At 41.9% G+C, this 27,578-nt stretch overlaps 1 protein-coding gene across 2 annotated transcripts in view; it reads right to left on the bottom strand.

The window, feature by feature from the left end:
- ARHGAP18 (Rho GTPase activating protein 18) overlaps positions 1 to 20,169 on the bottom strand; it is a 118,885-nt gene extending 98,716 nt beyond the window's left edge. Inside the window, exon 1 of one of the 2 annotated variants that reach the window (XM_089530403.1) lies at positions 19,975 to 20,169. In XM_089530403.1, coding sequence (XP_089386529.1) covers positions 19,975 to 20,018 — 44 coding nt within the window. In that variant the 5' untranslated portion in view covers positions 20,019 to 20,169. Of the gene's footprint in view, positions 1 to 1,720; positions 1,838 to 19,974 lie in introns of those variants that run through there. The other variant, XM_089530404.1, reaches the window with a different exon arrangement.
- Between the last annotated feature and the right edge of the window lie 7,409 nt (positions 20,170 to 27,578).

The following is a 27,578-nucleotide window of genomic DNA, read 5'->3' as shown; positions in this document are numbered from 1 at the left end:
CTCTCCTGTGCTACTGCAGTGCTGGCCTCCTCATGATGAGACTGGTGCTGCCACAGCAACAGCAAGACGGGACTGCTCAGCCCTTCTCACCCTGCAGCAGGAGGAGGGTCCAACCAGGTGTCACCCCTCTTCTGAGGTGTCAATCAGTGTAGGAAGCACCCCCTCTAGTGATGTCACTGGTTCCTTCCTGCCAAATAAAGTTGATTCTCTCCTATTAGAATGCTTTCAAAATCAGAATCTACCTCCTTAAGTTTGCTTTCTAAGACTGAATAAACATAACTGTTTATTATATTGAATACACAGAGCTCTGTATGTAGCCAACCATATAGTTAGGCACATTTATTCTTAGAAGAGTCTTTTTATCCTTGATATTTCATAGAGTGGGCCAGTCAGTTGTTATAAATATGACAAGACAGGACTTAAGGGCTCGACAGATAGCCGCCCCTGAATGCCATGCCCCCAAGCCACTCGAAAAAGGAGCTGCAAAATGCAGCTCCTATTCCCAGCACTACGGGGGCGCCATAGGGACTACATTTAGATGCTGCGCACGGGCAACATCATCATGGCACACCCCGTCTGGTTGGGCACACGTCAAGACGGCACCCGGGTGCCATGAGAAGGGCTTGGAGAGAGTAAATGCTCAGCCCTCAGGCAACCCTTGTTCAGGCCCAGGCCAGCACAAAGTGCCAGTCTGTCTTGGGCCTTAGTTAAGAAGCCTCCAGAGGATTATGAAGAAAATATGAAGAGTTTGGGGTACGGGGGGGGGGGTGTTCAGTTTTTTATGTGGGATAGGTGATGCTGCTTTCCCTTACCACCTTTAACAGGTTGGTGTGATTTTTTAAAAAAAAAAATGAACAGCAAGGTAATGTTGTACTTAGATGAGCAACCTGCAAAATTCAAAAGGACTAAGGAGTAATGATGCTTAGGTAACAATTTTAGACTTTCTTTTTTTCTGCCCAATTTGTACCAAAGTCAGAAAACATGGAATAGGGTGGGTTCATACCAGAGCTGGTCAGAGCTGGTATGGCTGCCTCAGGCTCAAACATCCTTCACAGAAAGGTCAGAATGGAACTCACCTTGCATTCCTTCTCTCAGCAGGAAAATGTTTGGGTTTTTAAAATTTTGACAGGCTTTTAGAACTGAATGAAGAGCTTTTAAGAGATGCTGTATCATTTTAATAGTACTGTCTTACATTACTTTTTATTATTTAAATTGCATGTTTTAAATTGTTTTAATAATGTTAATAGTTTAATTCTTTTTAAAATGTTGATCTTATGTATGTTTTTAGTTACATTATACTCACTTTAATTTGGAAACTGTTTTGAGACCTACTTTGGCGGAAAAGGCTGGGTATAAATAAAATTAATTATAAATAACAAAAATGATGGGTGATGTATGTGGAACCTGCAGTAGAACAAGCAGAAGGACTCAAACATCCACTATGTTCCAAGTAAGCATGCAATGCGTAAGTCCAGCCAAACATTTAAAATTCTGCTGATGGGGAGGAGGCATGAAAAACCTTATTCAGGGTCCTTCAGACCTATCATGGGCTTTATAGAATGATAAAACTGCAACCTAAACATGTTTATCCCAATGTACTCAAGAGTTCAATGCAGTTTATTTTATAGTAAAGGTTCTGCTCAAGGTTTGTTTGTTTTTTAAGTAGAAATATATGCTGAATCTTTTGACTTCTGTCTGTAGAAATACTTAAAATACTTACCCACTGTCTGACTTTGGGCAAGTAACATTCTCTCAGCCTAAGAGGATGGCAGTGGCAAACCACCTCTGAAGAAACTTGCCAACAAAACTCCATGAATGGTGATTCGCCTTAGGGTCCCCATAAGTCAGAAAAGACTTTGAAGACACACAGCAGCAGCAACAACAACAACAACAACAACAACATGGTTAAAAGGAGGAGAAACACACATTCCTGTTTGTTTAGACATTCAACTTTTACATGAACTCAGCATACTACATTTTGTACATAAATAGCTCAAAATGTTTAATCTACAAATAGCTTGTAGATTAAATTACCTCCTTAAATTTAGCCATAAATGTGCTAATTAAGAATACATTTCTTTATCTTGTTTTTAAATACTTTTCAAATGTTTCCAGGTAGAAATAGTTTGTCGCTGCATTTAGTTACTTGTTTGCCATCTGCTGGCTGAAATATAATGCTGCTCCCAAATCAAAGCATTTGCAGGAGTGGGCAAATTTAAAATCAGATAAGGCATGTTGTATCAGCTAGCACAATGCTTCAGAAAGAAACCAGGCCCAGTTGTATCACCTACACCTTAATAGAGTACTAGCAGGTGGCCTTTAGCACTTGCTCTAATTTGCACATCAGTTAGTTTTCTGAAGTGGTATCATTTTTAAATGAGAAATGGGCTTCTTGACAGTTGTCTTGAAACTTTCCATTATTGTGTCTTTTGTGATGTGTAATGTGATATCCTCAAGGGGGAGCACAGTGATTGGATGAATGGGACATGGACCGTAGGGTTTGTCCTCAAGTGTCCATGAGTTTTCTTTCAGAAATAGCCCACACTGAGGAACTGACCTGACCAATATGAGGAAGGAATAAAAACATACCTTCCATCTGTTACATATGGCAGGAGCAGTTCTGATTCATTCTCCATTGTCCCACTTTTTCAGCTGTTTTTAAAATGATCCAGTTTTTCTCTCCCCCTTCATCCTCAACTTACTTTAACTGCTACAATCTGAGTTCAAAGTGAAAAAGTAGTTTGCACTCAGTTAACTCAGCAGAGAGGAGAGGAGAGGAGAGGAGAGGAGGGGGGAAGCAACATCTTTCTCTTTCCAATAGACCCAGGGAGAAGCAATCTGCTGCAGCCTCTCCTGTCTTCTGTGTTCTTTCTTCTTAATACCTTTTGGCATCTTAACTATATTCTGACATTGCTTAGCCACACATGTCCCTAGTTTCATCTGTGAAATGTGTTATGTAGGCTCACTTTAGGCCTTTGCCACTTCTTTTCCAGAGCTTGGCAAATTGCTTTTAAAAAACGAATTTGTAACTCATTGGAACCCCTAAGTAATTAGTGTTGTTGTTACTCTATTTTCAGAAGCTATACAGTGGACCCTTGTTATACGCTGGGGTTTGGTTCCAAGATCCCCCGTGTATAACAAAATCCGTGTATGCTCAAGTCCCATTACATATAATGACATAGCAAAATGGTGTCCCTTATAAAAAATGGAAAATCAAGGTAAATTTATACTTTTTTGGAACATTTTCAAACCATGTATGCTTAAATCCGTGTATAAAAAATCTGTGTATAAGAAGGGCCGACTGTATAGGAAAAGCCAACTGTTTTCTATGATGAATAGTCAGATCTGGTTTGAAAAGACTGCCCCTATGTTTGTATCTTATTTGTTTAGTTACCATATTTCTTATGATTTAACATTGTACAAATACTTATCTGAGGTCTACAGGCCTCTTTAAAATTAGAACACAAGAGTGCATGCACACACATGGTTCTGATGAGTTCTCAGTGTAAATTTCAATTAATTTTCTATTACCATAGTAAACATTTCTGAATGTAGATGCAAATGAAAGAAATGTTAACGAAGACAAGATGTCCTACAATCCAAAACCTTGTCCTTTTCTGACAATGGTGGGCCAGATTTGATAACCAGTGGGTAACAGTTATCTCTGTTAGTCAAACAATTAAACATGTGGTCAGAAACAGCAAAAAAAAATTGTTCTGGTTGCTTAGCAATGGAGCATCATTTGCATTATATTCATTCATTTACATTCACTTGTTTGTTGTAACATGCTCAGTAGATAAGTGACTGAAGTACATAGATACATTTAGATAGGTGTTGTTATTTTAAAATTTATTATCATGTATGTCACAAACTTCAAGAATGTTTGAGGGTTTTATTGTCAATCCTAGATAAATCAGCCTTTCCATGTGGAAAACCTTGTCCTTTAATTGAGATGCAATGCCATTCAAATCACAGTACAGATGAACTGCATCCACACTGAAACAAAGCTTGAAAACATTCTAAAATAAATTTAGGTATGGCTTTTCCAGATTAATCTAAAGCAGTGTGTCTTCTTGCACACTGTCGGTTTTTATCAGTTTTGGCCTTTGTTGTTACTTCTGCATCCACTTTATCTGTTCTTTGGGAAGGGGGATGTTTGTGGTGCTTTACTGATCTGAACTAGGACTCTTCAGAAAGGTTTTTTAGTAGCATAAAGCCCATACAGACAGGCCAAAATAAAGCTGTGTTGGGTCACTGTGGAGATATGCTGTTTAAATTATGCATACATCCTAAGAGGCCTGAAGTTGTGCCAAAGCCATGCTCCAGTGCTAAGGACTGGAGCACAGCTTTGGTGCAGCTTCTGGCCCCTTAAGTTGCGTGTGTCATTTAAACAGCATGCCTCCGAAGTGACCTGAAGCTAGGGTTGCCATATCCCGCCAGGGGCAGGACAATCCCAGTTTGGGCGGTGCCATCCCGGTCCCGGTCCGGTTTGGCGCCCAAACCGGGACAGCCCCGCCCACCGCGGCCACCTCAGCCCCCACGGCAGCTCCAAAGCCTTGTTGAGGCCTGGGAAGGCTCTCTGCGGTTGGAGCTCCAGCCACGGAGATGCTCCCTCCCGGGCCCCAGCAAGGCCTTGGAGGCGGCTCCGCGGTCGGAGCTCCGTCCGCGGGGTCCTCAAGGCCTCCGCAAGGCCAAGGAGGAGGAGGAGGCCGCTTCCCACCGCGGCAATCGCCATGATGAGGGGCGGCCCCCGCCTCCTTCCCGGCCTGGGAGCCAGCCGAGGCTTCCTCCCAGACCGGGAGGAGGAGGAGGCCGCTTCCCACCACGGTGATCGCCGCGATGAGGGGGGGCCCCCGCCTCCTTCCCGGCCTGGGAGCCAGGCCCAGGCTTCCTCCTAAGCCGGGGAGGAAGCGGAGACTGCTGTCATCGCAGCGATCGCCGCAATGAGGAGCGGCCCCCGCCTCCTTCCCAGCCTGGGAGCAGGCCTAGGCTTCCTCCCAAGCCGGGAGGAGGACGAGGCTGCTTGGCACCGCGGCGATCGCCGCGATTCCAAGCGGCCCCCGTTCCTCCTCCCGGCTTGGGAGCCGGCCTAGGCATCCTCCGAAGCCAGGAGGAGGAGGACAGGGTTTGAAAATGTAGGACTTTTTTTTTAATTTCCTAGCCAGGAAATTTTTAAAAAAAAGTCCTACATTTTCAAACCTGGTCCTACATTTGTCCCGGTTTGGAGGTCCTCCATCATGGCAACCCTACCTGAAGCAGCTTTATTTTGGCCTGTCTGTATGGGCCCATAGTTTGCTGAGGTGGTCCTATGATTTGAAGAGCACGTTTTCTTCTCAGTGACTTTTAAACATTTTTTTAGAGTTATAGTCCAAAAATACCATTTCACTGGTGCACTACAATTTAAAAAATAGATAAATAAGAGGAAGGAGAAATCCTTCCAATATGTCTCATTGTTGTTGTTTTTTTTTTAATTTTTTTTAAAGTCCACTCAAGTGGACACAGTGATTAAATGCCTGTACTGCAGACATTCACTCAAAGCTACAAGGTTGCGAGTTCAAGACCAGCAAAAGGGCCCAAGCTCGACTCAGGCTTGCATCCTTCCGAGGTCGCTAAAATGAGTACCCAGACTGTTGGGGGCAAATTAGCTTACTTGCTAATTAGCTTACTTGCTGTTCACCGCTATGATCTTTGGAATAGCGGTATATAAATAAATAAATAAAAAGTGCATGAACAACTTGTTGCAACTGCTACCAGAAATTTCCAGAAAATAGCCTTAGACCATAAAAATTTAATTTGGAGATTTATCATAAATAAGTAAATAAATAAAATTGAAAAGTACAGCAACAAATACAAAGCACTTTACCTAATCAACTAAATAGATATTGCAATAGGCCAATATTTACTGGAATGATGCAGGCAGAATTCTTTGAAGGAAGTCATTGTGATGTCTTTCTATGAAGTCAGCCCTCCATATCCACAGGTTTTTTTTATTCGCAAATACAAGCATCCACAACTTGAAAATATTTTTAAAATATAGAAATTCCAAAAAGCAAAATAAATTTTGCCATTTTATATATGGGTATCATTTTACTGTGCCATTCTATTTCATGGGACTTGAGTATCTATGGATTTCTGTTTCCACAGGGGTCCTGGAACCCAACCCCAGTGGATACCAAGAGTCCACTGTATTTGATGGGATCACCTTGCAATGAAGGGCAGGTTTATAATCTTTTTCATCCACATGATAGTCCCCCTTTTGCTGAATGTTATAAAAATGTCAAGTGGTATGCCACACTATATCTAACCTCACCAAATACAGTCGGCCCTCGCCTTACGCAGGGGATCCGTTCCGGACCCCCCCCCCCGCGTAAGGCGAATTCCGCCTATGCTCAAGCCCCATTGGAAACAATGGGGCCCGTGCACGGTGGCATGGCAGCACGCGGGGCAGCACGGGCGCATGCGCCCATTCAATTGAATGGGACGCACCGCCCCTTGTGCCCCGCGCACGCCCTGCGGCTTGAGCACGTATGCTCAAGACCGCATAAAGCGCTCCCGCGTATAACGCGGGCGCACTGTACCTTGTCCACATCCTTAAACTGCACTTCAAGGATAATAAACTTAGTGGCATCTAAACTTAGAGGGACACAGATAATTTAATCTTCATGTGTTCAGAATGTCTGCCTCAGCAGACCACTGACATAAAAACACCTTAGAAAGTTCTGTCTATTCAATGTTGCTCAGAAATAACAGTGGCAAAGAAAGACCATTTAACATGTTTAGTTGCTTTACTGCCTAAGAAGTTTATCAAACAGGAGGAATTTCTCTTAAATTTGAATGAAAAGAAAGTGGGGCCAGAACACATTCACTTAAAGTTGATAGTTTAGCACAATTACGTGAATGCGCATTTCCTTTGAACTGGCTCCCCATTGCCCGAAAATAGCATGCCACTGCCCGAATTTGCGTGTGGCAGTCTATCACGCAATAATGTGAAACCACATGATTGCGTTCGGACTGACTTGCCATTGCCCGAATTTGTGTGTAGTGGGTTATCACGCAATAACGTTAAACCCCATGATTGAGTTCAGATTGCCACTGGATTATACTTCCAATTTCCCTTGTCTGATAAACTCATAAGTAGTATGCCTAGCTAAGGTCTCTAAAATGCAAAGGTAGCCTGTTCCTTATGAGGATATCATTTAAAGTATTTTAGTATTTGGGACTTAAAATGAATGAGAAATGTGCTGTCCAGAACTTAAGAGAAAAACAGAGCACATTTAAATTGTGCTTTTAATGGACAAAATGCATAAAAATGTATCTTCAAAATAATTCAGCAATGTAAATATGTCCTGGTTCTGGGAGGAGGAGAATAATATGTAGGATGATTATTCAATCAATTAAAATCTCCAGCTGGTGAATCGATTAAGCTAGTGGTTTTTTAAAAAGTAAAACTGTCATCTCATTTCAAAATGTATACTCTGAAATATATTTCACTGGTTACAGTAGTGTTTTGTTTTTGCTGTGTGCCATCAAGTTGTTTCCAACATATGGGATTTTCTTGGCAAGATTTGTTCAGAGGAGGTTTGCCACTGCCTTCCTCTGAGAGTATGTGACTGGTCCAGGGCCACCCAGTTGGTTTCATGACCAAGTAAGGAATCAGACTCTGGTCTCCAGAGTCATAGTCCAACATTCAAAGCGCTACACCATGCTTACTCCCCACAGTAGTGTTTACATCTAGTTAAACACACTTAGGAATTTATCAGACAAGGGAAATTGGAAGTATAATCCAATGGCAATCTGAAGGCAATCATGGGGTTTAACGTTATTGCATGATAGAATACCACATGCAATTTCGGGCAATGAGAAATCAGTTCAAACGTAATCATGGGGTTTCACGTTATTGCACGAGAAGTGATCACATGCAGTTTCAGGCAATGGCAAGCTATTTTTGGGCAATGGGAAGCCAGTTTGAACGCAATTTGAATTCACGTAAATTTGCTGAACTAGCAAATTCATGTGAATGCGTTCTGGCCCCACTTTCTTTTCGTTCGAAATTAAGAGAAATTCGTCCCGTGTGATAAACTCCTTAGATGGAGATGGACATTGCAATGCTATGTCAGAAGTTAGCCTCACTGAATTCAGTGGGACTTACAGCACATTAAGGTTTACAGCCTAGAAAAAGCATCTAATTGCTATTATTGCTACTGTCTGATGTGCTACACAAATATCTTTTGTAACACTAGTGGCTGCTTTGCTCATGAATAGTATCTTGTCTTTTTATTGGTCTGTCCCTTCTTTGTCTTGCTCTGTTTGTTCAGTGTTTCTGGCATTAGTCATTTGGTTCTGTTCTACCCATTTCTATCTCCTTTGTTTGTTGTTCTCAAGTATTTGTTCACATTTGCTCTGAATTTATTTATAATAATGTGTAAACATGTGTTAATTCCCAAAAGGCAATGGTGCTAGCCTACTAAAGAAACACACAGAATACAACACACAGGGAATCCTATGGAGTCTTAAATACTAATACTGTGAATGTTTTATAGGGTGAGCTTTCATAGACTACATCCTACTTCATCAGATGTAACATATTTTATCTTATATATCAGAGAGAGGGAATGTATGGCCCTCTAAATATTGTTGGATGACAGTTCCTTCAGCCTTAGCTGGTATTGTCAATGGTGAAGGATGATGGGAGTTGCAGCCAAGGAACATTTGGAGAATTATATATTCCCCCTCCCTCTTTAATGGCTTTATATTTCTAATATATTATTTTTATCTGCACAGAAGTATATTGAACATTTTAAAAATACTTGTAATATTTTAATAACTTAATTTACATCCATATAAAATACACTGGGTGACTTTGGGCAAGTCACATGCTCTTAGCCTCAGGGAAGGCAATGGTAAAGGCCCTCTGAAGGAACTTTCAAGAAAACTCCATGATAGGTTTGCCTTAGGGTCACCATAAGTAGGAAATGAGTTGAAGGAACACAAAAAACAACAACATCCATATATACTCTGTATATTAATGATAAACATCTGTCCATATCTTATCTTTCCATCTATCTCCCCTCTGACTCCAGTTTTGGAACTCGGAGTGGTTTAAAAATGATTTTAAAATGGATATACTAAAACAAAATAAATTATAAGATTAAAGTACAAACATACATATTTATTAAACCAAGAATCAAAATTTTAAAAATTCAAAGAATATCAGAGAAGAGGACAAAGGCAACATTAAAGACCCCTTTCTCATTAGCCAGTCAGCTGCTGAAAATTTGCATGAATAAAAAGGTATTTGCCTGCAGATCTACTCTCCCTTACACAGGAATTCCACAACTTGGGAGCAGCCACTGAGAAAGCTCTCTCTTGTTCTCACCAAATATGCCTGTGGGGATGGTGGGACCAAGTTAAAGGTCTCTCATCAAGAGGATAAAACTCAGGCAGGTTCCTGAGGAAAGATACAGTCTCTTAGATACCCTGGCCCCAGGTAACAGAGGACTGAAAGGTCCTAAATATAGCCCCACACAGAACATATTACTATAATCTCAAATGGGATGTCGCCATGGCCAACTATAAAGTCAATAATACTAACATACAAAGAGTTGTCTGAGCTAAAGGAGAGAGAGAAAGATTGGAAAATATAAACAGATTGGGAGAATCCCCTTGTATTTCCAGTACTTGCTATCATGTACATAATTCCTTTTCACTTTCAGGAATGGTATAACGCTTAGTAAATTGGCCTGACAATTGCCTAGAAATGTATTCGTGTGTTACTGATACCATATTTAAATACTAGTGCAATCATAAATTAGCAGTGAAGCTATTAAATGTCCCAAGAAATCAGTAATTATACATCTTAAGATAAACAATATTATTTTTTAAAACCACCAATTAACATTTTCAGTCAACCATAGGCTTCCTAAGGAATGCCACAAGGCAACAACAAATGAAAAACCAATTAATTCTGTACCAGTGTTGTTGTTTTTCTGGGAAACAGACTGCAGTTTAGCTGTGTTAGGATAATTTTTGAAGGTTAACAGTGCCAATTGCATTCAGTCTAATATTCAACACATTAAAGATCTCAAATTGAAGTGCATGTGTTATCCTTAATTCATCAAGCTAATTTCTTTTCCCTATGGGGCTTTTTCAAACAACTTTTCTCTATGGGTACAGACTAGAGCTTAATAAATAGACCTACATTATAGGACTACTATGCCGAGAATCCCCTAGCTAATATGCCCAGTAACTTTGCCAGGCCAGGTCCAGGATGGTACATGTCTTCCAATCAGTTTGTGGAAGAGTTCCCATCTGGATCTGCCTTGCTCTACCTGTGTCACCATGACTGACTGGGCAGGAGAAATGTATTGGAGCTAAGATGGAAATGGGAGTGTGGATCTGCACCCATGCTGGGCCTGAGTAGGGTTGCCATAACCTGGCTGCAACCGGGATTATCTTGGTTTTGGCAGCCCCGGGCCCCTCCCGTCCTGGGTGCCGCCAAAAACCGGGACAACCCCGGATGCATCCGGGTTGCAGAGCTTGACCGCGCTGCCCTCCTCCTCCACCGTGCGGAGGAGGAAGAGGAGGGCCGCGTGGCCTGGGGCGGAGGAGGTGAAGGGGGAAGCCCCGCGCCGCCCTCCCTGTCTCCCAGCGCGGCCCCGCTCCACCGACCTCCTTCTCCTCTGCCTCCTCCGCCCCGCCCCCAGGCAGCGCAGGACATGGAGGAGGGGGGAGGAGAAGACGGAAGAGGAGGAGGAGGAGGGAAGAGGAGGAGGAAGAGGAGGCGGGGGGAGCAGAAGGAGGAAGAGGAGGAAGAGGAGGAAGGGGAGCAGAAGGAGGAGGTGGTGAGTGGCCAGAGGCCTCAAGGTTTTTTTTTTTTATTTATTTTGCGTGCTTTAATTGCTAACAAGTCTCCCTTGCTTTGACAATGATAGTGTGATGATGATATGAGACAGTTTGAAAGGCATGCAGGCACTGTTTCTGAAGCCGAGAGAGTGTCGCTTTCCAAAGTGCCTTTTCTGTGTGTTTTTGGTTCTTTAATTGATATCAGCAAGCCTCTGAGGCATGGTCAGTGTAAATTGCTGTGATTTTTACAAAATCATGCACAGTGAAGAAAAACCAAAGTCCCTTGACCAAGTACACACTTCTGAGAAGTACACTTGGTGCAAGAACTGTGAAACCACCTTGACATATTCAGTATGCATAGCCATGTTAAACCATGCTAAGTGTTAAACCCAAGGGGTTGGTTATGTAATAAGCCTCTGATGCAAGAGGCCATGTTAAGTAAAGCCATGTGAAATGCCCAAATGTGCTGTTGTGTGTGTTTTGGAATGGGGGGTGGGTGGTTTGGCCAGAAAGGGAAGTACATTTCTGCCATCTGTCTAGAAATAATGCCAAAATGTCCTCCATTTTGATCATTCCTAAGAAACATGCATTTATATGAACATTTTTTAAAAACCATCAAATTTTTTCGCGTGTCCTCCACTTTTAGAAAAATGTGTCCTACATTTGAAAATGTTGTCCTACATTTGTCCTACATTTGTCCCGGTTTGGAGGTCCTGACTTATGGCAACCCTAGGCCTGAGAGAAGCTGGACAAGGAAGTGAGAATTTTGGTGTGTCTTAGGGCTTTATCTCATGTGGCTTTTAAACCACGATTCCCACAGGAAGGAAGTGGCATCAGTGATGCTGATCACATGACACCACTTCCCTTCCGTAGCTGCCCAGTCCACGTGAAACTCATGAATGAAATGCCAATCATGCACTGCCACGGGTGCAGAAAGCCATTCCCTCGGCAGTAGCATGACTGGCAGTCACATTCTGTATATAAGTCTCGAAATTTTAGTCAAAAAATTGACTTCAAAAACCTGGACTGACTTATCCATGGGTCAATGCAAGTCCTGTACATTAACTCTTATAAAAAAGGGAACCATCCCCTGGAGAAAGGCAAGAGCATAATCTGTCCTGGAAGCACTGATCTCTCTCTACTCGTTCATCCATCCACAGCACAAACAGTTATGTCCGCTGGAATTTTGTAGGGTTTTTAGCATTGTTTTCCTTTGCTTCATCCTATAGGTCTTTTGTTACATGCTCCTGAGTTTTACCCTCAACTTATCTATGGGTCATATCAAAATACCCAATTTTGGCCCCCAAACCTGCCCTCAACTTATACATAAGGTTGACTTATAGTCGAGTATATACAGTAGTCTCACTGTCCCCTCCTACCCCCTTTTCTTCCTCCCCTCCCTTTTTAAAATGTTGTTTTCCAACTTTTTTCACACTATTTCAGAGCTTCGGAGCCCCAAAGTTTCAAAAATTGAGTGGATTAGGGCTGGGGAGCTCCAAATTAGAGCCACAAAAAAAGTTGAAATTAAAAAAAAACAAAACAAAGGCCTGTCGGACAAGGCATAAGAGCGGGAGGGAGGGGTTAAGGGACAGGAACAGAGTGTGATGCTGGCAGAAGCTACAGGAAGAAGTGTGGTGGTGGCTGCCCCTATACCAGTATTTTACCATTTTATTTTTAGGTTGCAGGACTACAGTGCAAAAGAAGCTGCTGTGATAAAGCCCTATATAAACCACAGATTCTGTAGGTTGTGGGCACAAGATGTAACAAAGATTATATGAAAAGTGAAGCGAACACATGGACATCTCCAGAGTGGTGTGTGTGTGTATGTGAAGGAGCTGAGGAATGAATAGAACTGCAGGTGGACTTTGTAGGGATTGTGGGTTTTGGTAACACAAGGCAGTTTAGTGGCGGAGTTAAATGTTTACACATCCTTTTAGGAAGATGTGGATTTAGCATAAAACTGCATGGAGTTGGAATAAAAAGAATATCTTGTGGCCACGGGAAATTAAATAGGCCTGGCTCACATGTACAGTCTGTAAAAAGTCTCATTATTTTTCATATTTTGGGAGAGGAGAATAGCCATGTGATTTGGGCTATGCAACCCACTAAAAGTATCTGTGTATGACTTATACAGTGTGAGAAGGGAACCAACATCACAAAAACAGTTTTCTGGTGGTTATCATACCATAAAGTTGGCATATAATGTTGGCCTTATTTCCTCAAAGGCTGGTGGATTCTCCTTCTTTGGAGATCTTTAAACAGAGATTGAATGGGCATATTTCAGGAGCACTATGATTGTGAATTCCTGCATGGTAAGGGGTTGGACTAGATGACCTTTGTGGTCCCTTCCAACCCTAAGATTGGATGATTCTATGATTCCTGGATGCTGTCAACGATAGCAATTATTTTCCTTTGAGTTTCCTATGATAGCAAATAGAAATGTGACCAGTCCTCTTCAATTAATATGAACTTGTGTTTTGACTCATTGAAGATTATCGCACTGCGTTCTGAGACCGTTCTCATCACGTGATGAGAACGGAACGCATTTGAGTATACCGCACGTATGTGTTCCAATCGGGTTCTCAGAACGTTTAAATGTGTTCCAAATGTGTTCCAGGAGGGTACAGATTGAATGTGTTCCCAGAGAGCTGAAACGTGATGAGAACGTTCCAACAGAGGTGTGTGTGGTATTCTTATCTGTTCTCAAATCCGTTCTCTCATTCCTCCGTCTCCTGATTGGCTGAAAGAATGACAGGCAGGGAGGGATGCAGGCAGGCGAGCGACTGCAGTGAGGGAAGGTGTGTGTGTGTGAGGGGGGAAAGAAGGAGGGAGGGAAGGGAGGAAAGTTGGGACAAGTGAGAGAAGAGGAAAGAAGGGAAAGAGAGAGAAAGAGAGAGGGAAACAGGGGGGCCAGAGCAGAGAGCAAGAGGGAGAGGGTCTGGCTGCTTCTGCGGGGGCCTCTACTGTGATGTCCAGCGGGGCTCCTGTGCTGGCAGCCTCCAGGAGGCAAGGATGGCAGGGATGCCCAGGACCTTCTCCTCCTTCCCTCCAGGAAGGAACCCACAAAAGCTCCTCTGTTTGGAGCAACACACAAAAGCAAGCAAACAACTCCCAGAATTCCATAGCAAAGAGCCAGACAAGAATTAAAGTGGGGAGGGAAGCTCACAGGCCCCACCTGGAATATTGTGTCCAGTTCTGGGCACCACAATTCAAAAAGGACATTGAGAAACTGGAGCGTGTCCAAAGGAGGGCGACTAAAATGGTGAAAGGTCTGGAAACCATGCCCTACAAGGAACGACTTAGGGAGCTGGGGATGTTTAGCCTGGAGAAGAGAAGATTAAGAGGTGATATGATAGCCCTGTTTAAATATTTGAAGGGATGTCACATTGAGGAGGGAGCAAGCTTGTTTTCTGCTGCTCCAGAGACTAGGACCCGGAGCAATGGATGCAAGCTCCAGGAAAAGAGATCCCACTTCAATATTAGGAGGAACTTACTGAGAGTAAGGGCTGTTCGACAGTGGAACACACTCTTTCCTCAGAGTGTAGTGGAGTCTCCTTCCTTGGAGGTCTTTAAGCAGAGGCTGGATGGCCATCTGTTGGGGATGCTTTGATTGTGATTTCCTGCATGGCAGAATGGGGTTGGACTGGATGGCCCTTGTGGTCTCTTCCAACTCTATGATTCTATGAAGGCACACATTACATGCGCGCGCACACAGGAGGCGAAAGGGTGACAAGCAGCCAAAATGGGGAATTGGGATGACAGCAGAGGACTCTTCTTTTCTAACCGGTTTAAAGAGCTGCTATGGCTGCCGGGGCTCTGCCCTTGGCCCAGTCCCCTCCCTGGCAACTTGCTTTCCTTCGGCTTGAAGAGACCTGCATGGAGCTCCTCCTTCTTCCCAGCCTTGCAAAGGAGGTTTGGGATGTAACTTGCAAGGCTCATCTCTCCCCATTTCTCTTTCTCCCTGCCTTCCTCCCGATCCCTCCTTCTTCCCTCCCTTCCCTCCCTCCTCCTTTCCCCCCTCTCTCTCACACACACCCCTTCCCTCACTGCAGTCGCTCGCCTGCCTGCTTCCCTGCCTCCCTGCCTGTCATTCTTTCAGCCAATCAGGAGACGGAGGCGGCCTTGGTGGAATATGTTCTCAGAACGGTTTCAGGAATCGCTGTGCGGTAAAATGCAGTTCTGATCACGTTCTAGTTTACTAATGCAGTAATATCTGTTCCAGGAACGTTCTCATCATGTGATGATACGGAACGTTCTCAGAACGCAGTGCGATAACCTCCATTGTCAGACATGGAGAGGTTATTTGGTCATTACTATCTTAGGCATTTATCAATCTGTCAATCATTTTTAACGTTCTCCATATAATCATATCAACACATGCAAAACTGTCTCTCAGTTCTGGGAAGTTTCTCCTTCGTTTAGTGGCTACATTACAGGAGCCAAGAATATGTTCCAAGTGAAATTTCTCCACATCCTTATCACAAAATGGCATCTAACATAATGTTATGCCACATAAACATGCCGTTAAAGTATGTTCCAACACGTCTACAGTGGACTCTTTGGCAAATGTAAACTTTTGTGAAACTAAATATCCAGCAAGCATACTGAAGATCCTCATTTGGCAAACAAACTCAAAAACAGGATGTAAGATAATAATTCAAGTACTTCAGCCTTAAAAGACACTTGGCCCTCCCTGAATAATTTATAGAGATTGTAAAGATGCTAAATTACAGAATGGTGAAAACTGGAATACATACAATCAGGAACTCAAACAACTGCAAACAATTTTGAAAGTGGAGTAGAATCTGGTTCCCCCCCCCCAAAAAAAAAAAAAATTGCCACACAAAACCAAGAGGAGCTTTTACAAACATGTTTATGATGGGATAATAGGGGATGTGCCACTTAAGGGATTCAAAGGTCCAAAACACACTGCAGAAATAATCCAATTCAAGACTGCTTTAACAGCCCCAGCTGAGTGCTAGGGAATCATGGGAATTGTAGTTCTGTGAGACATTTAGCCTTCTCTGTCAGGGAGCTCTAGTGCTCCAATAAACTACAATTCCCAGTGTTCCACAGCATTGAGCCAGGGCAGTTAAAGTGCTCTGAAACTGTGTTATTTCTGCAGTGTGTTTTGGTTGAAAGTCTCCATTAGGCATGTTCAAACATACATTTCTTTAGCACCAACTAACATCCAAGGGCCTATAGACATGTTCCCTCTGACCTTACATCATCTTGTCAGGGTGACACAGGCCATTATTCCCAGGCCAGGATTAGCCAGTCCAGACACCAATCTGGTGGTCAGGAAATGATCCCAACCCAAAGGGGTCTTAATTAGTCTATAAAATGTACCTCATACCGGTCAGAGCCATTACATCCATCTCAAAGGCCTCTGCCACTGCCTCTGATGTTGGAAGGAGGTGCCTAGCCATGTGAGTGTAGCCACTAGCCAGGCACCCTGTTTCTGTCCTTTCAGACTGAGATGGGGGCCTTCAGTATGGACACCTCAGCGGCAGTTTTGGAACCAGGAACAGGAGTCTGTTCAGGCCCTGACACTTTCATAGAGTAAGAGAATAACAGAATCATATAGTTGGAAGAGACTACAAGGGGCATCCAGTTCAACCCCTGCCATGCAGCAATACATAATCAAAGCATTAGTGGCAAAGTTTGAAAATCACATTTATCTCTGACAATAGTTGTAATGAATGCTGCAATATCTCCCAAGGAGTGATAGATCTCTAACAAATCATACTAAGCTCAAAACTAGGAAATGTGAGTTTCCTCCAACTGTGCAAGTTTCGATGCTCAGAGAAAGCACTTGAAATATGTTATTTCTTATTTTGTTGTTGTTAGATCTGTGAAGATGGGTGTTGGTGGGCATGCCACGTTTTATTTCCATAATTAAATAAAATTAATTTTCATTAGTAAGCATACATACAATCTATTTCATTTTTATTGTAAAGGTGATAAATTTTGTTACAAAGAAAAACAGTTTGAGCTCCTGATTTTGGAAAGAGATGAACATGGGGAAAAGGCAACACTGAAAGCATTTGTCAAACAATTGGATTAAAATGTTTTAAATAATAGATGAATACAATCTATCCCATAATAACTGACAAGCATACAAGCATTCTCATTTATTCCTCATTAGTACCATCTGCTCCTCTTTTTATGCGAGTCTTGATTGGGTACAATAACCAATCTGTAATTCATGCTAAAATATCGTTTGTTATAATTTATTTTTACAGTATCTAAACTACCAAAATTCCCATTTAAAAGCAGCAGTGTATTGGGCGCAGTGACAAACCCTCTCTTAAGAAACTTGCCAAGAAAAACTTGTGATAGGTTTACTTTAGGGTTGCCATAAGTTGGAAACAACTTGAAGGCAAACAACACACATAACTGATAATAGACTTTCCCAGATGACAGTACATTTGCAAACTACTGCCACTGAAAGGAAGACTTCCAGAGGTAGATGGTATGATATCTCTATCACACTGAGAGCCACCATGGCATAACAGTTTAGACTGCAACTCTGGAGACCAGGGTTTGAATCTTGACTCAGCCATGGAAACCCACTGGGTGATCTTGGGCAAATCACATTCTCTAAGCCTCAGAGGAAGGCAATGGCAAACCTCCTCTGAAGAAACTTGTGAATAAAACCCCATGACTGGTTCACCTAAGTCGGGAACAATTTGAAGGCATACAACAACAACATCTCTGTTACACACACACACACACACACACTTTCTCTCTGTTTGTGGGGGTGTTGATTTAAATCAAAAGAAAAGAAAGAAGGAAGGAAGGAATTCTTGTCCTCCCATCTACCATCCCCACAGGTAATGCTAACTTTATTGCCCATGATCTTGATTGCAAATCTCCTGTGCCAGACCTAGATTTTTCTTTTTAAGGATAGAATTAATATCTGATAATCAGATACTGAGATACTTTTCTAATAGTCACTATCACGTGTGTCTTAGAAAGAGAAGGGTGCAAGCGTGTTGGGGGAATGCCAAGTCAAGCATGTCTGCATGTATGTCAGAGTGTGTGTCTACATGTTGTTGTTGTTGCTGTTGTTGTATGCTGTCAAGTTGTTTCCTGCTTATGGCAACCCTAAGACAAACCTATCATGGGGCTTTCTTGGCAAGGTTTCTTCAGAGAGGGTTTGTCATTGCCTTCACCCTGAGGCTCAGAGCATGTTAACTTGCCCGAGGTCACCTAGCATGTACATGGCAGAAAAAGAATGGAGTGAGATAAGAGGTGGTGGGGAAACACATATGAACATGGGAGAGCAACAAGAGTAAATATCCAGATTTCTGTGAGAAGGAAGGCTGCACAATGGAAAAATGATCTTTGAGGTGCAAGAAGAATGTCTGTGTATGAGAGAGAAAGACTGAGAGGCAAAAGCAGAGAGAAAGAGAGCTTGGATGCTGGGGCAAGATGTGCAAGGGCTAGTATATAATTCAGTGGTTCCCAAACTTTGCTCCTCAGGTTATTCAAACGGTGAAAATAATCTGAGTAGAATGTGGGTTGAATATTTGTTGTTCACATTAATTTCAAATGCACCCAAGTAAGTTTTTAGGGGGGCTGCCAACCATCCCCCACTAATCCTGGGATAATCCATCTTGGGTTTCCCTCCCCACCACCTCTGCCTGAATTTTCCTAAAAGATTTTCATTGTCAGCTGTGTGAATAACTAATGTGAATAGACCCAGGATAAACCAGTATAAAACTCTGCATGCCTTGAACGTGCTTTTGATACATCTGTATCATCGACTCCATCTTCACTCACAGTGCTGACACATGTGAGCAACTGAAACCCCAGAGATGCAGTTCCAGGAGGAGAAAATAGTGTGTGAACAACAAGACCAGAATGCGTGAGTGAGATTATTTGCATAGTCACGCTAAAAAACAACAACGCCTGAGTGTGTTTTTAGACTATAAGCTGCTTTGGGTCCCACTCTTGGAAGAAAAGCAGGATGATGATGATGATGATGATGATGATGATGATGATGATGATGATGATGATGATTTGGCAGACCGTATCTCCCTATATGAGCCAGCCTGGGCTCAGAGATCTGCAGGGGAGGCCCTTCTCTCTGTCCCACCACCATCACAAGCACGGTTGGAGGGGACGCGAGAGAGGGCCTTCTCGGTGGCTGCCCCTAGACTCTGCAACTCCCTTCTCAGGGAGGCCAGAATGGCCCCTTCTTTGATGGCAAAAGCTTTCCTCTTCAGACAGGCATTTAAAAGGGAATGCTTTTAAAGAATGCCCTGGGATACTACAGTGGACCCTTGTTATACGCTGGGGTTTGGTTCCAAGATCCCCCGTGTATAACAAAATCCGTGTATGCTCAATTCCCATTAAATATAATGACATAGCAAAATGGTGTCCCTAATAAAAATGGAAAATCAAGGTAAATTTATACTTTTTTGGAACATTTTCAAACCGTGTATGCTTGAATCCGTGTATAAAAAATCCGTGTATAAGAAGGGCCGACTGTATATTGTTTTAATGTATCTTAAGCATTTTTGTCTTTTTTAAAGCATTTGATATTTTAGTGCTGAATTTGTTTTAATTCCTATAGTAATTTAATCCTATTTTAAACATATGGGTTTTGTATGTTTTTAACTGTGTTGTGTTTTTTGTTTGTTTGTTTGTTTAATGTTGTAAGCTGCCTTGAGTCCCAGCATTGAGAGAAGGGCAGGATAGAAATAAATATCATTTTCTTTTTAGATTGTAAGCCTGCGGGCAGGGAAATGTCTAACTGACAGTTTGTAAACTTTTTGGCTGAAGAAGGGGGTATAAATATTCTAAATCAATAAATTAATAAATCAATAATAACAATAATAATAATAATAATACGTCAGTATCAGCCTCCTCCCCTAGTTGGTGTTTAGGCGCTCACCTCCCCAAAGCCCCAGGCAGCTTCACCAAGTCAGGAATATTCTGGAGAAGTGAAGTCCAGAAAAAAAGTACCTGGAGGAACCAAGTTTGGGATCCCCTGGACTCTCTCTGAAAAGCCCAAGCCTCCCAGCTCTGCTCAGGTGGGACCCCTTTCCTTTGTGTCGCCCTCCTCCTGAGGACCTCCTGGCAGGCTTGGGGGGGGGATGGGGGGAACCCCAAGGGCCTTACCTGAGATGCAGGTAGTGCACCAGCTTGGTCACCATGGTCACCATTTTGGCGGGATCCACCTTCGGCCCTCCGAGAGGCTGGATGTGGCCAGAGAGAAAGAGGTCCCAGCTGGCTTGCCTGTGTGCTTCTTGGCGTCCTTGCAGAGGAGCTGTCCCTTCTCACCTGCTCCGAGGTGGAGGAGCCCTGCTGCCTCTTCCCTCTGGCTGCTGAGGGAGGAGGAGAGGGCAGCGGAGGGGCAGAGGGGCTGCTGCTTCTCCTCCTTCTCCTCTGCTCCCCCGCCTCGCCAGAGCTTAAGGGCGCCCAGAGCAGGCTCTCTGGCCGCCAGCTGTCGTCGCCTAATCGCTCCCGAGGAGTCCTTCCTTGCCACTGACCTCCGAGGCTGGATGGAGAGCTCCTCTGCAGAGAGGAGGAGGAGGAGGAGGAGGCCTTGCTGCCAGGCAGCCTGGCTGGGGCTTGGCTTCCCTGCTTTGAGAGCCAACAAGCAGAAGCTCAACCTCCCTCTCCCCACTCCTGCCCCCCCCACTGATGTGGGACCAGAGGTCCTCCTTTTCCAGGACATGTCCTCCATTTCTGCCCAGGAAGAACCCCCCCCCCAAACGTCTTCTCAATCCATCTGAGGAAGTAGACATAAAGTGAATTTCTTTAGAGACTTGAACCTGTATCTCCCATGTCCCCAGTCCAACACTGGCAGGATTCAAGGATATAGCCCTGTTAGTCTGTACGATCAGTATGTAGAGAGATCTTGGCTGCATCCACACTGGAAATAACCCGGTTTGGCACCGCTGTAACTGCCCTGGCTCAAGGCTATGGAATTCTGGGAGTTGGAGTTTGTGGGGTCCCATTCTGGGCCCCACAACAAACTTCAACTCTCAGAATCCCATAACCTTGAGACAGGGCAGTTAAAGCAGTGCCAAACCAGGTTATTTCTTCAGTGTGGATGCAGCCCTTGTATGTACCACCTTTGAGTGCAGACTGAAGCCTAGGAAAGCTCATGCTACCAACGTCTTTCTTTCTTTCAGATATTATTATTATTAAGCTTTATTTATATAATGCTGTAAATTTACATAGTGCTATACATAGTGCTATACATACATACATACATACATACATAGACTTCAGTCTAGGAAAATATTAAAATAAATAAAATAGACCTGCCTATGACATACATTCTACAAAACTCATTAAATAGTGTCTAGAGAGATCTTGTATGTAGCACCTCTGAGACTAACGGAAAGGAAGAAGCTGGCAGCAGGAGCTTTCCCAGAGGAAGCAGACTGAAGCCTAGGAAAGCTCATGCTGCCAACTGTTCTTTCTTTCTTTCAGTTATTATTATTATTATTATTATTATTATTATTATGAAGCTTTATTGATAATGTGCTGTACATTTACACAGCGCTGTACATACAATCAATTAAAACATATAAAATAAACCTGCCTATGGCATACATTCTACAAAAATCATTAAATATAATACATATTAGTACATGGTAACAAGTTAGTTTCAAAGGTGCTGCAAGATCTCTCCACATACTGATCCTACAGACTAAACAGGCCCATATCTTTGAAAACATCCTCCATTTGGAGAGGGACTAAGAAGCATGGATTTATCTGTCTAGAGAGTTTATCACACAGGAGGGATCCAGTACAAAAATGATTTAAAGTGGGGGGAAAAACCTCACAAAAGCAGATTTATTATCAGATGACATCCAGGTTAACGCAACATTAACCCAGACAGAAAATAAAAAACACACGCAAAAGCGCAATTGATTTTCAGATGACATCACTGTTAAGGTGCATTAACGCAACATTAACCCGGCCAGAAAGTAGACAAAGCAGGATTCTTTTTACTTCTGGAAAATCCTAAATGTAAAAAAGAATCATGTTTTGTCCACTTTCTAGTCAGTTTAATGTTGCATTACCTCTGATGTGTCTGAAAATCGATTGCACTTTTGCGTGCCGTCTTAAGTTTTTTTGTGGGGGGGTTAAATCCTGTTTTAAATCCCATTTCTGCATGGGATGCCTCCTGTGTGATAACCTTCTAGGAGTGTTTTTAGGTTTTATTGTGTAATGTCTTACATCTTACTTGAGTAGCCTACATTTTGCAGTGCCTTGTCCTCCTTTGCCATTGGGACATCTGGTCACCCTGCTGGAAAACTCCTCTGCGAGGAAGAGGGCTTGCCACACATCCTGCTTTTGAGTCCCTGCTTTTACAATCTGCACTACAGGCAGAAATTCAACAGGGAAAGAGTCCTCCCCGATTCCTCTCCCCCCCCCCCCGTTCCCCACAACTGATAGATCAGGGTTTACTGAACAGTGTAAGTGAAGTTCTGCACTTGAGCCAGTGTAAAGTTTTCCAATAAACTTTATGATATAGAGGAAGATTTTATAGTTCACAAGATGTCTAACCAATAACAAAGGTTCTGCATCATCTACTATCAGCCATTCTTCTACAGCCATTTTATCTTCTGATTCATGATGAAATGATGCAGAATGACACTATTCACATTGTCTGAAGCACACATACAGAGAGAGAAATTAAACCCTTCGTCATTACTTGAACAGATGGTAATTGTAGGTACTTAAACTAAAAAGCAAACATAATTTAATCACATTTGAAAGATATTAAAAATCAAGTTTAATCTTTAAATATTGATACTGATTAATATAGGTTTAATTATATGATGTTATTTGGTGCATATTAGATTATAGTTAATGCAATTCAAAACACTTCTGGTCCCAAGCATTTCAGATAAGGGAGAGTCAACTTGTAATATGTGTAATATGCCACTAAAGATTTACCAATTGCTTAAGTGGGAATTGTCTATTTAAAATGGGAAGTTCTGAGAAATACTGTAACATGTATAAAGAGGCAGAAAAAGGTTGGACTTACACATTTTGTAAAGTGCCATATATACTGATGGAACTATGTAAGTAAATTATGATAATGATGATACACATTTTTCACATTAATATTCAATGTTACATTCCCTAAAAACAATAAGCAGAACACACCCTACTTTAAAAATTGTTGAATATATTTTAAATTTAATAAATTTTAACTGTGGTTTCCTGCAATTTTCCTCAACCTCAGCTCCTCCAGAAATGAATCTTTCTGTTATTGAGCTTGATGCCAACTACAATAAGGTGGTATGCTGAGGGGCTAAACAGACCGCTCCTTTGGAGTGACCTGCTGCCACCCCTTTCAGCGCCAGATTGGGGCCGCAGCAATTAACTGTTGCAGCCTTGATCCAGCCTTTCCCCAACACTAACAGGAATGGCAAAATGCTGCTCCTTTAACTCCAAAGTAATAAAACATTGATTACATCTGGGACAACCCCTGGATGCTTGGACAGGAAGGGTGAATAGAAACACAGCATGAGATGAGGTGAAGGGTATGTTCTTTGTTTGCTTTGTGATGGGACTCCCTTTGTCTCCATTGCAAGAGGAAATGTGAACAGCCTAGGACGGGTGATCAGCCATCCCATTCAGCCTTTACTTTATTCCTATCTGGATCTCACATATGTCCTCATGTCACCATGATTCCTTACACATGTAACTTGCTAGTTTACACAGGCCATTGTGAGCTCTTAAAACATGCCCAATGCTAGATATTAATTATGAAACCCCATATCCAGCAAGAAGGATGTAGGGTAACAATACTCTCCATGTTCTGATAATTGTCCAAAGTCCAACATATAGCACAGCATTCACATGAATTCTTCTACCGATGTGGAGAGCTTCCATAACAACAATAGATGTTCCTATTAATAAGTGTGGTTACAGGAACCCCAATGGCAGGTGGTAGGTCTGGTCTTACTATTTCTTCAATGCATGATGCCCCCTTCACTTGAGTAGCATGTGAAAATGCTATATACTGAGTCAGAACACTGGTCCATTTAGCTCTGTGAAGGGTACAGTAAGTCAGTGCTTACATGGTTTCAAATTTAACATTAACATACTGAAGTTCTGATCTTTTTTCTTTTTTCTGACTTTTCCTGGGCTTCATATTCCATATTCTACTGCACAAAGCTCGGGATTTAATCAATGTCATGGCAGCACCTAAAGTGTGACCATTATGTGTTACATAGTAATATGTATTCTAATATAAAATGCAGTTACATTTTAAATGAATCTGCTTCTCTTTTTTTTAAGTGAATAAATATGCCATATGAGCCTACACAAAATGAAACATTTTAAATAGTTTTTAATTTACTTTTTATTTTCTGTTTGAAATTCTGGACAGTTAAAAAGATATTTTCTTATGTAGTAGAGTGAAATCCAACTGTTGGTTTCAATTGGAATAGGACAGACAAATCAGTGGAACTTATATAAGTGCTGACTTGCCAAGGTGCCAGTGATTTAGTGGATTTACTCTACTTAGGACCAGCAATTAGATTTAGTCCTTCAAATCCTTTATAAATCTCATATTTGAAAATTTGCATTAGTCTACTTGGTGTTGGGTTAAAATACTTTGTTTCCCAGTAGCAAAATTGTAAGACTGGAATATTTGTCATTTTGAAACTTCAGAAGTGATACAAAGGTTAGGATCAAAACAAAGATTCAATCATCTTACTTAGTAGAACAAGATTGCTGAAGCTCCTGCTTTAAATAAAAGACATGATGTTAAGTATAGAACCTGATTCACCCAGGGATTAACCTGAGTCATAATCCACTAAAGATCTGCACCATAAAGCCCTGCGCTATTAAGTACACATTCAAAATGGGTGACAAATCATTTACAGCTAATGGAATTATATGCATTGCTATATGCCATTTCTTGTTTTCTGACTCATGCTTAGCATACATCTGTAATGCTATGCATAGGGTCAGTCATGGGACTAACTCCCAACATGGGTGTATAGGATTGCTATTTCAGTTCTAAAGCAAACGACTTCAAACATATTTTTTTACAAATATCTAACAAATATCATAACCCATGCATGATCTAATGAATATAAGAATTCTTTGTGGATAGTTGTACATCTCCACTGTTTTGAGTGAGTGACTTAAAGCCACAGGCAGGAGGTAAAGTGTATTAAGGAGATAGTTGCTGCTACATTCTGTAACCAATGTCCACATTCATTCTGTACACTTTTGTTTCCTGGCCAATTAAACATGATAGTATTTGTGCCATGTGCTAGAATGAAGTGCATTATTTGCTTGTCATGCTTATAAGGCTAATATTTGGCAGAAACATTGGTATATTGTCTATGGATGTCACAAAGATAAAGCAAACTGACAACAAAAAAAAACTAGTGACATTCCACTGTACAATTCCAGGTCAAGGAGAAGGACCATATAAGAAACCTCTCCTAGATGAAAAAAAAATCTGCTTTACCTTGCACTGAGTCCATTTTCTTTTCCTCCTACTTGGCTTTCCTATGGCACAGGGTCAAATTATCATGCTTGTGGGGCTGGGGGTGGGTGGGTTGAAGGACCTCCAGCTTCTTTCAGAATCACAGAATCACAGAATAATAAAGTTGGAAGAGACCGCAAGGGCCATCCAGTCCAACCCCCTGCCATGCAGGAAATGGAAATCAAAGCATCCCCAACAGATGGCCATCTAGCCTCTGTTTAAAGACCTCCAAGGAGGAAGACTCCACCACAGTCAGAGGGAGTGTGTTCCACTGTCAGACAGCCCTTACTGTCAGGAAGTTCTTCCTAATGTTGAGGTGGAATCTCTTTTCCTGTAGCTTGCATCCATTGTTCTGGGTCCTGTTCTCTGGAGCAGCATAAAACAATCTTGCTCCCTCCTCAATATGACATCCCTTCAAGTATTTACACAGGGCTATCATATCACCTCTTAACCTTCTGTTCTCCAGGCTAAACATCCCCAGCTCCCTAAGTCGTTCCTCATAGGGCCTTTTATGTAGGGTTGGTTTTCTTATTGTTAAGAAGGCTGCCAGGGTAGGAATCGGGGGATAATTCTTTAAAATTGGAAGACTCAAGGAGTGTCATTTGTGGATATCATTAAGTCCCTGTTTATCTTCACTACTCTCTCCCAATAATTTAAGCCCTGCACATTACCCTTGCTGGCAAAACGCTGCAGAAGGAGGCAGCCACACATACTGAACAGTAGTTTTTGTTGTGTGCCTTCAAGTCATTGCTACTTTACAGTGACTCTAAAACCATATCATATCATATCATATCATATCATATCATAGAGTTTTCTTGGCAAGATTTGTTCAGAGGAGGTTTGCCACTGTCTTCCCCTTTGCCACTGCGTTTCATGGCTGAGTGGGAAATCAAACCCTGATCTTGAGTTGAACCCAGGTCTCGAGCCAAACCACCACACCAGACTGGCTCTCTGCTGAAAAGTATGTCTGTACTACTATAAAAGACTATGAGGAGAAGAGAAAGAAGGCATTATCACCTTCTCTAATTACTGTTACTTCATTTCCAAGCTGCTTCCGGTTGCTGGAACTTATACTTTTTTGGACTACAACTCCCAAATATGCTTAATATGTTTTTATATTCATGCTTTTAATCTTGAATTATTTTAAATTGTTTATATTGCTGGCTATGCTGAGATGCTATTTATTTATTTATTTACTATATTTATACCCTGCTTGTCAGCCACAAAGGCTCTCAGAGCAGCTTACAGATGATAAAGAGTGGAGAGAAAATGTTTTAAACAAATAAAGATAATGCTTTCTTCTTCTTCTAATCAGATTTTCTAAATCATGTTGGTGTTTGTGCCAATTTTGTAAGATTTAAGTTTGGAAAATGTGAGTCAACATATGAAACATGGTGAACAGCAAACTTAACATCAGAACTGCAGAAGTGAATCCAACCATCTGTCCCTTGCCATGCTTATTGCTCTTGTTGTTAACTGCCCTCAAGTTGGCCCTGACTCATGGCGATCCAGGAGACATCTCCAAGACCCTCTATCCTCTGCTGTCCTGGTTAAGTCCTCCAGATTCAGGCCCATGGTCTCCCTGACTGAATCCATCCATCTGGTGCAGTCTTTCTTTCTGATGTTTCTGAGTCACTCTTGGGGGTTTGATGACCAAAGAAATATATAAACAGACTTTTAAAAGAAGGTTATGATTGGGTGTGCACATGTATAATTCTTTGTGTCAGTGCTCCTAAATCAGTTACTAATCAACAGATCAGGGTAATGCATCAGATGTTCATTAATCTCAGAGATATACCACTCTATTGTAAAGATCCTGTGAGTTCAAGGCTAATGAATGTTACTGTATACTACAACCAGATAGTTTATTTCTTTTTCATTCTAGAGTGGAGATCTATGCTAGATCCACTCCCCTTTAGTTTCGGTGCTGAAAGATGTGCTAGAAATTAATATAGTAAAGTGACCATAATACTTTTGAACTAAATCTGGCATTAGTATTTAAGGTAGAACTCTTGAAATCAAAGGAATTCATATTGGTTATGACTGCTCAGTCTCAGTAATTTTATCAGGTGTATGCTATGTAGGACTAATTAAGTGGGCCCTTGGTATTCACTGGAGTTTGGTTCCAAGACCACCACCACCACCATCACATACAAAATCCGTGGATGCTTAAATCCCATTATATACAATGGGGTAGTAAAATTATATAAAATGGTATATAATGGTAAAATCAAGCTGGAGCAAGACT

Source organism: Sceloporus occidentalis, unplaced genomic scaffold (genome assembly GCF_023333645.1).
Source record: "Sceloporus occidentalis isolate IW3139 unplaced genomic scaffold, rSceOcc1.0.p SCAF_6, whole genome shotgun sequence".
NCBI lineage: Eukaryota > Metazoa > Chordata > Lepidosauria > Squamata > Phrynosomatidae > Sceloporus > Sceloporus occidentalis.
The sequence above is the reverse complement of the archived record's forward strand: the minus strand, read 5'-3'. Positions and strand labels throughout refer to the sequence as shown.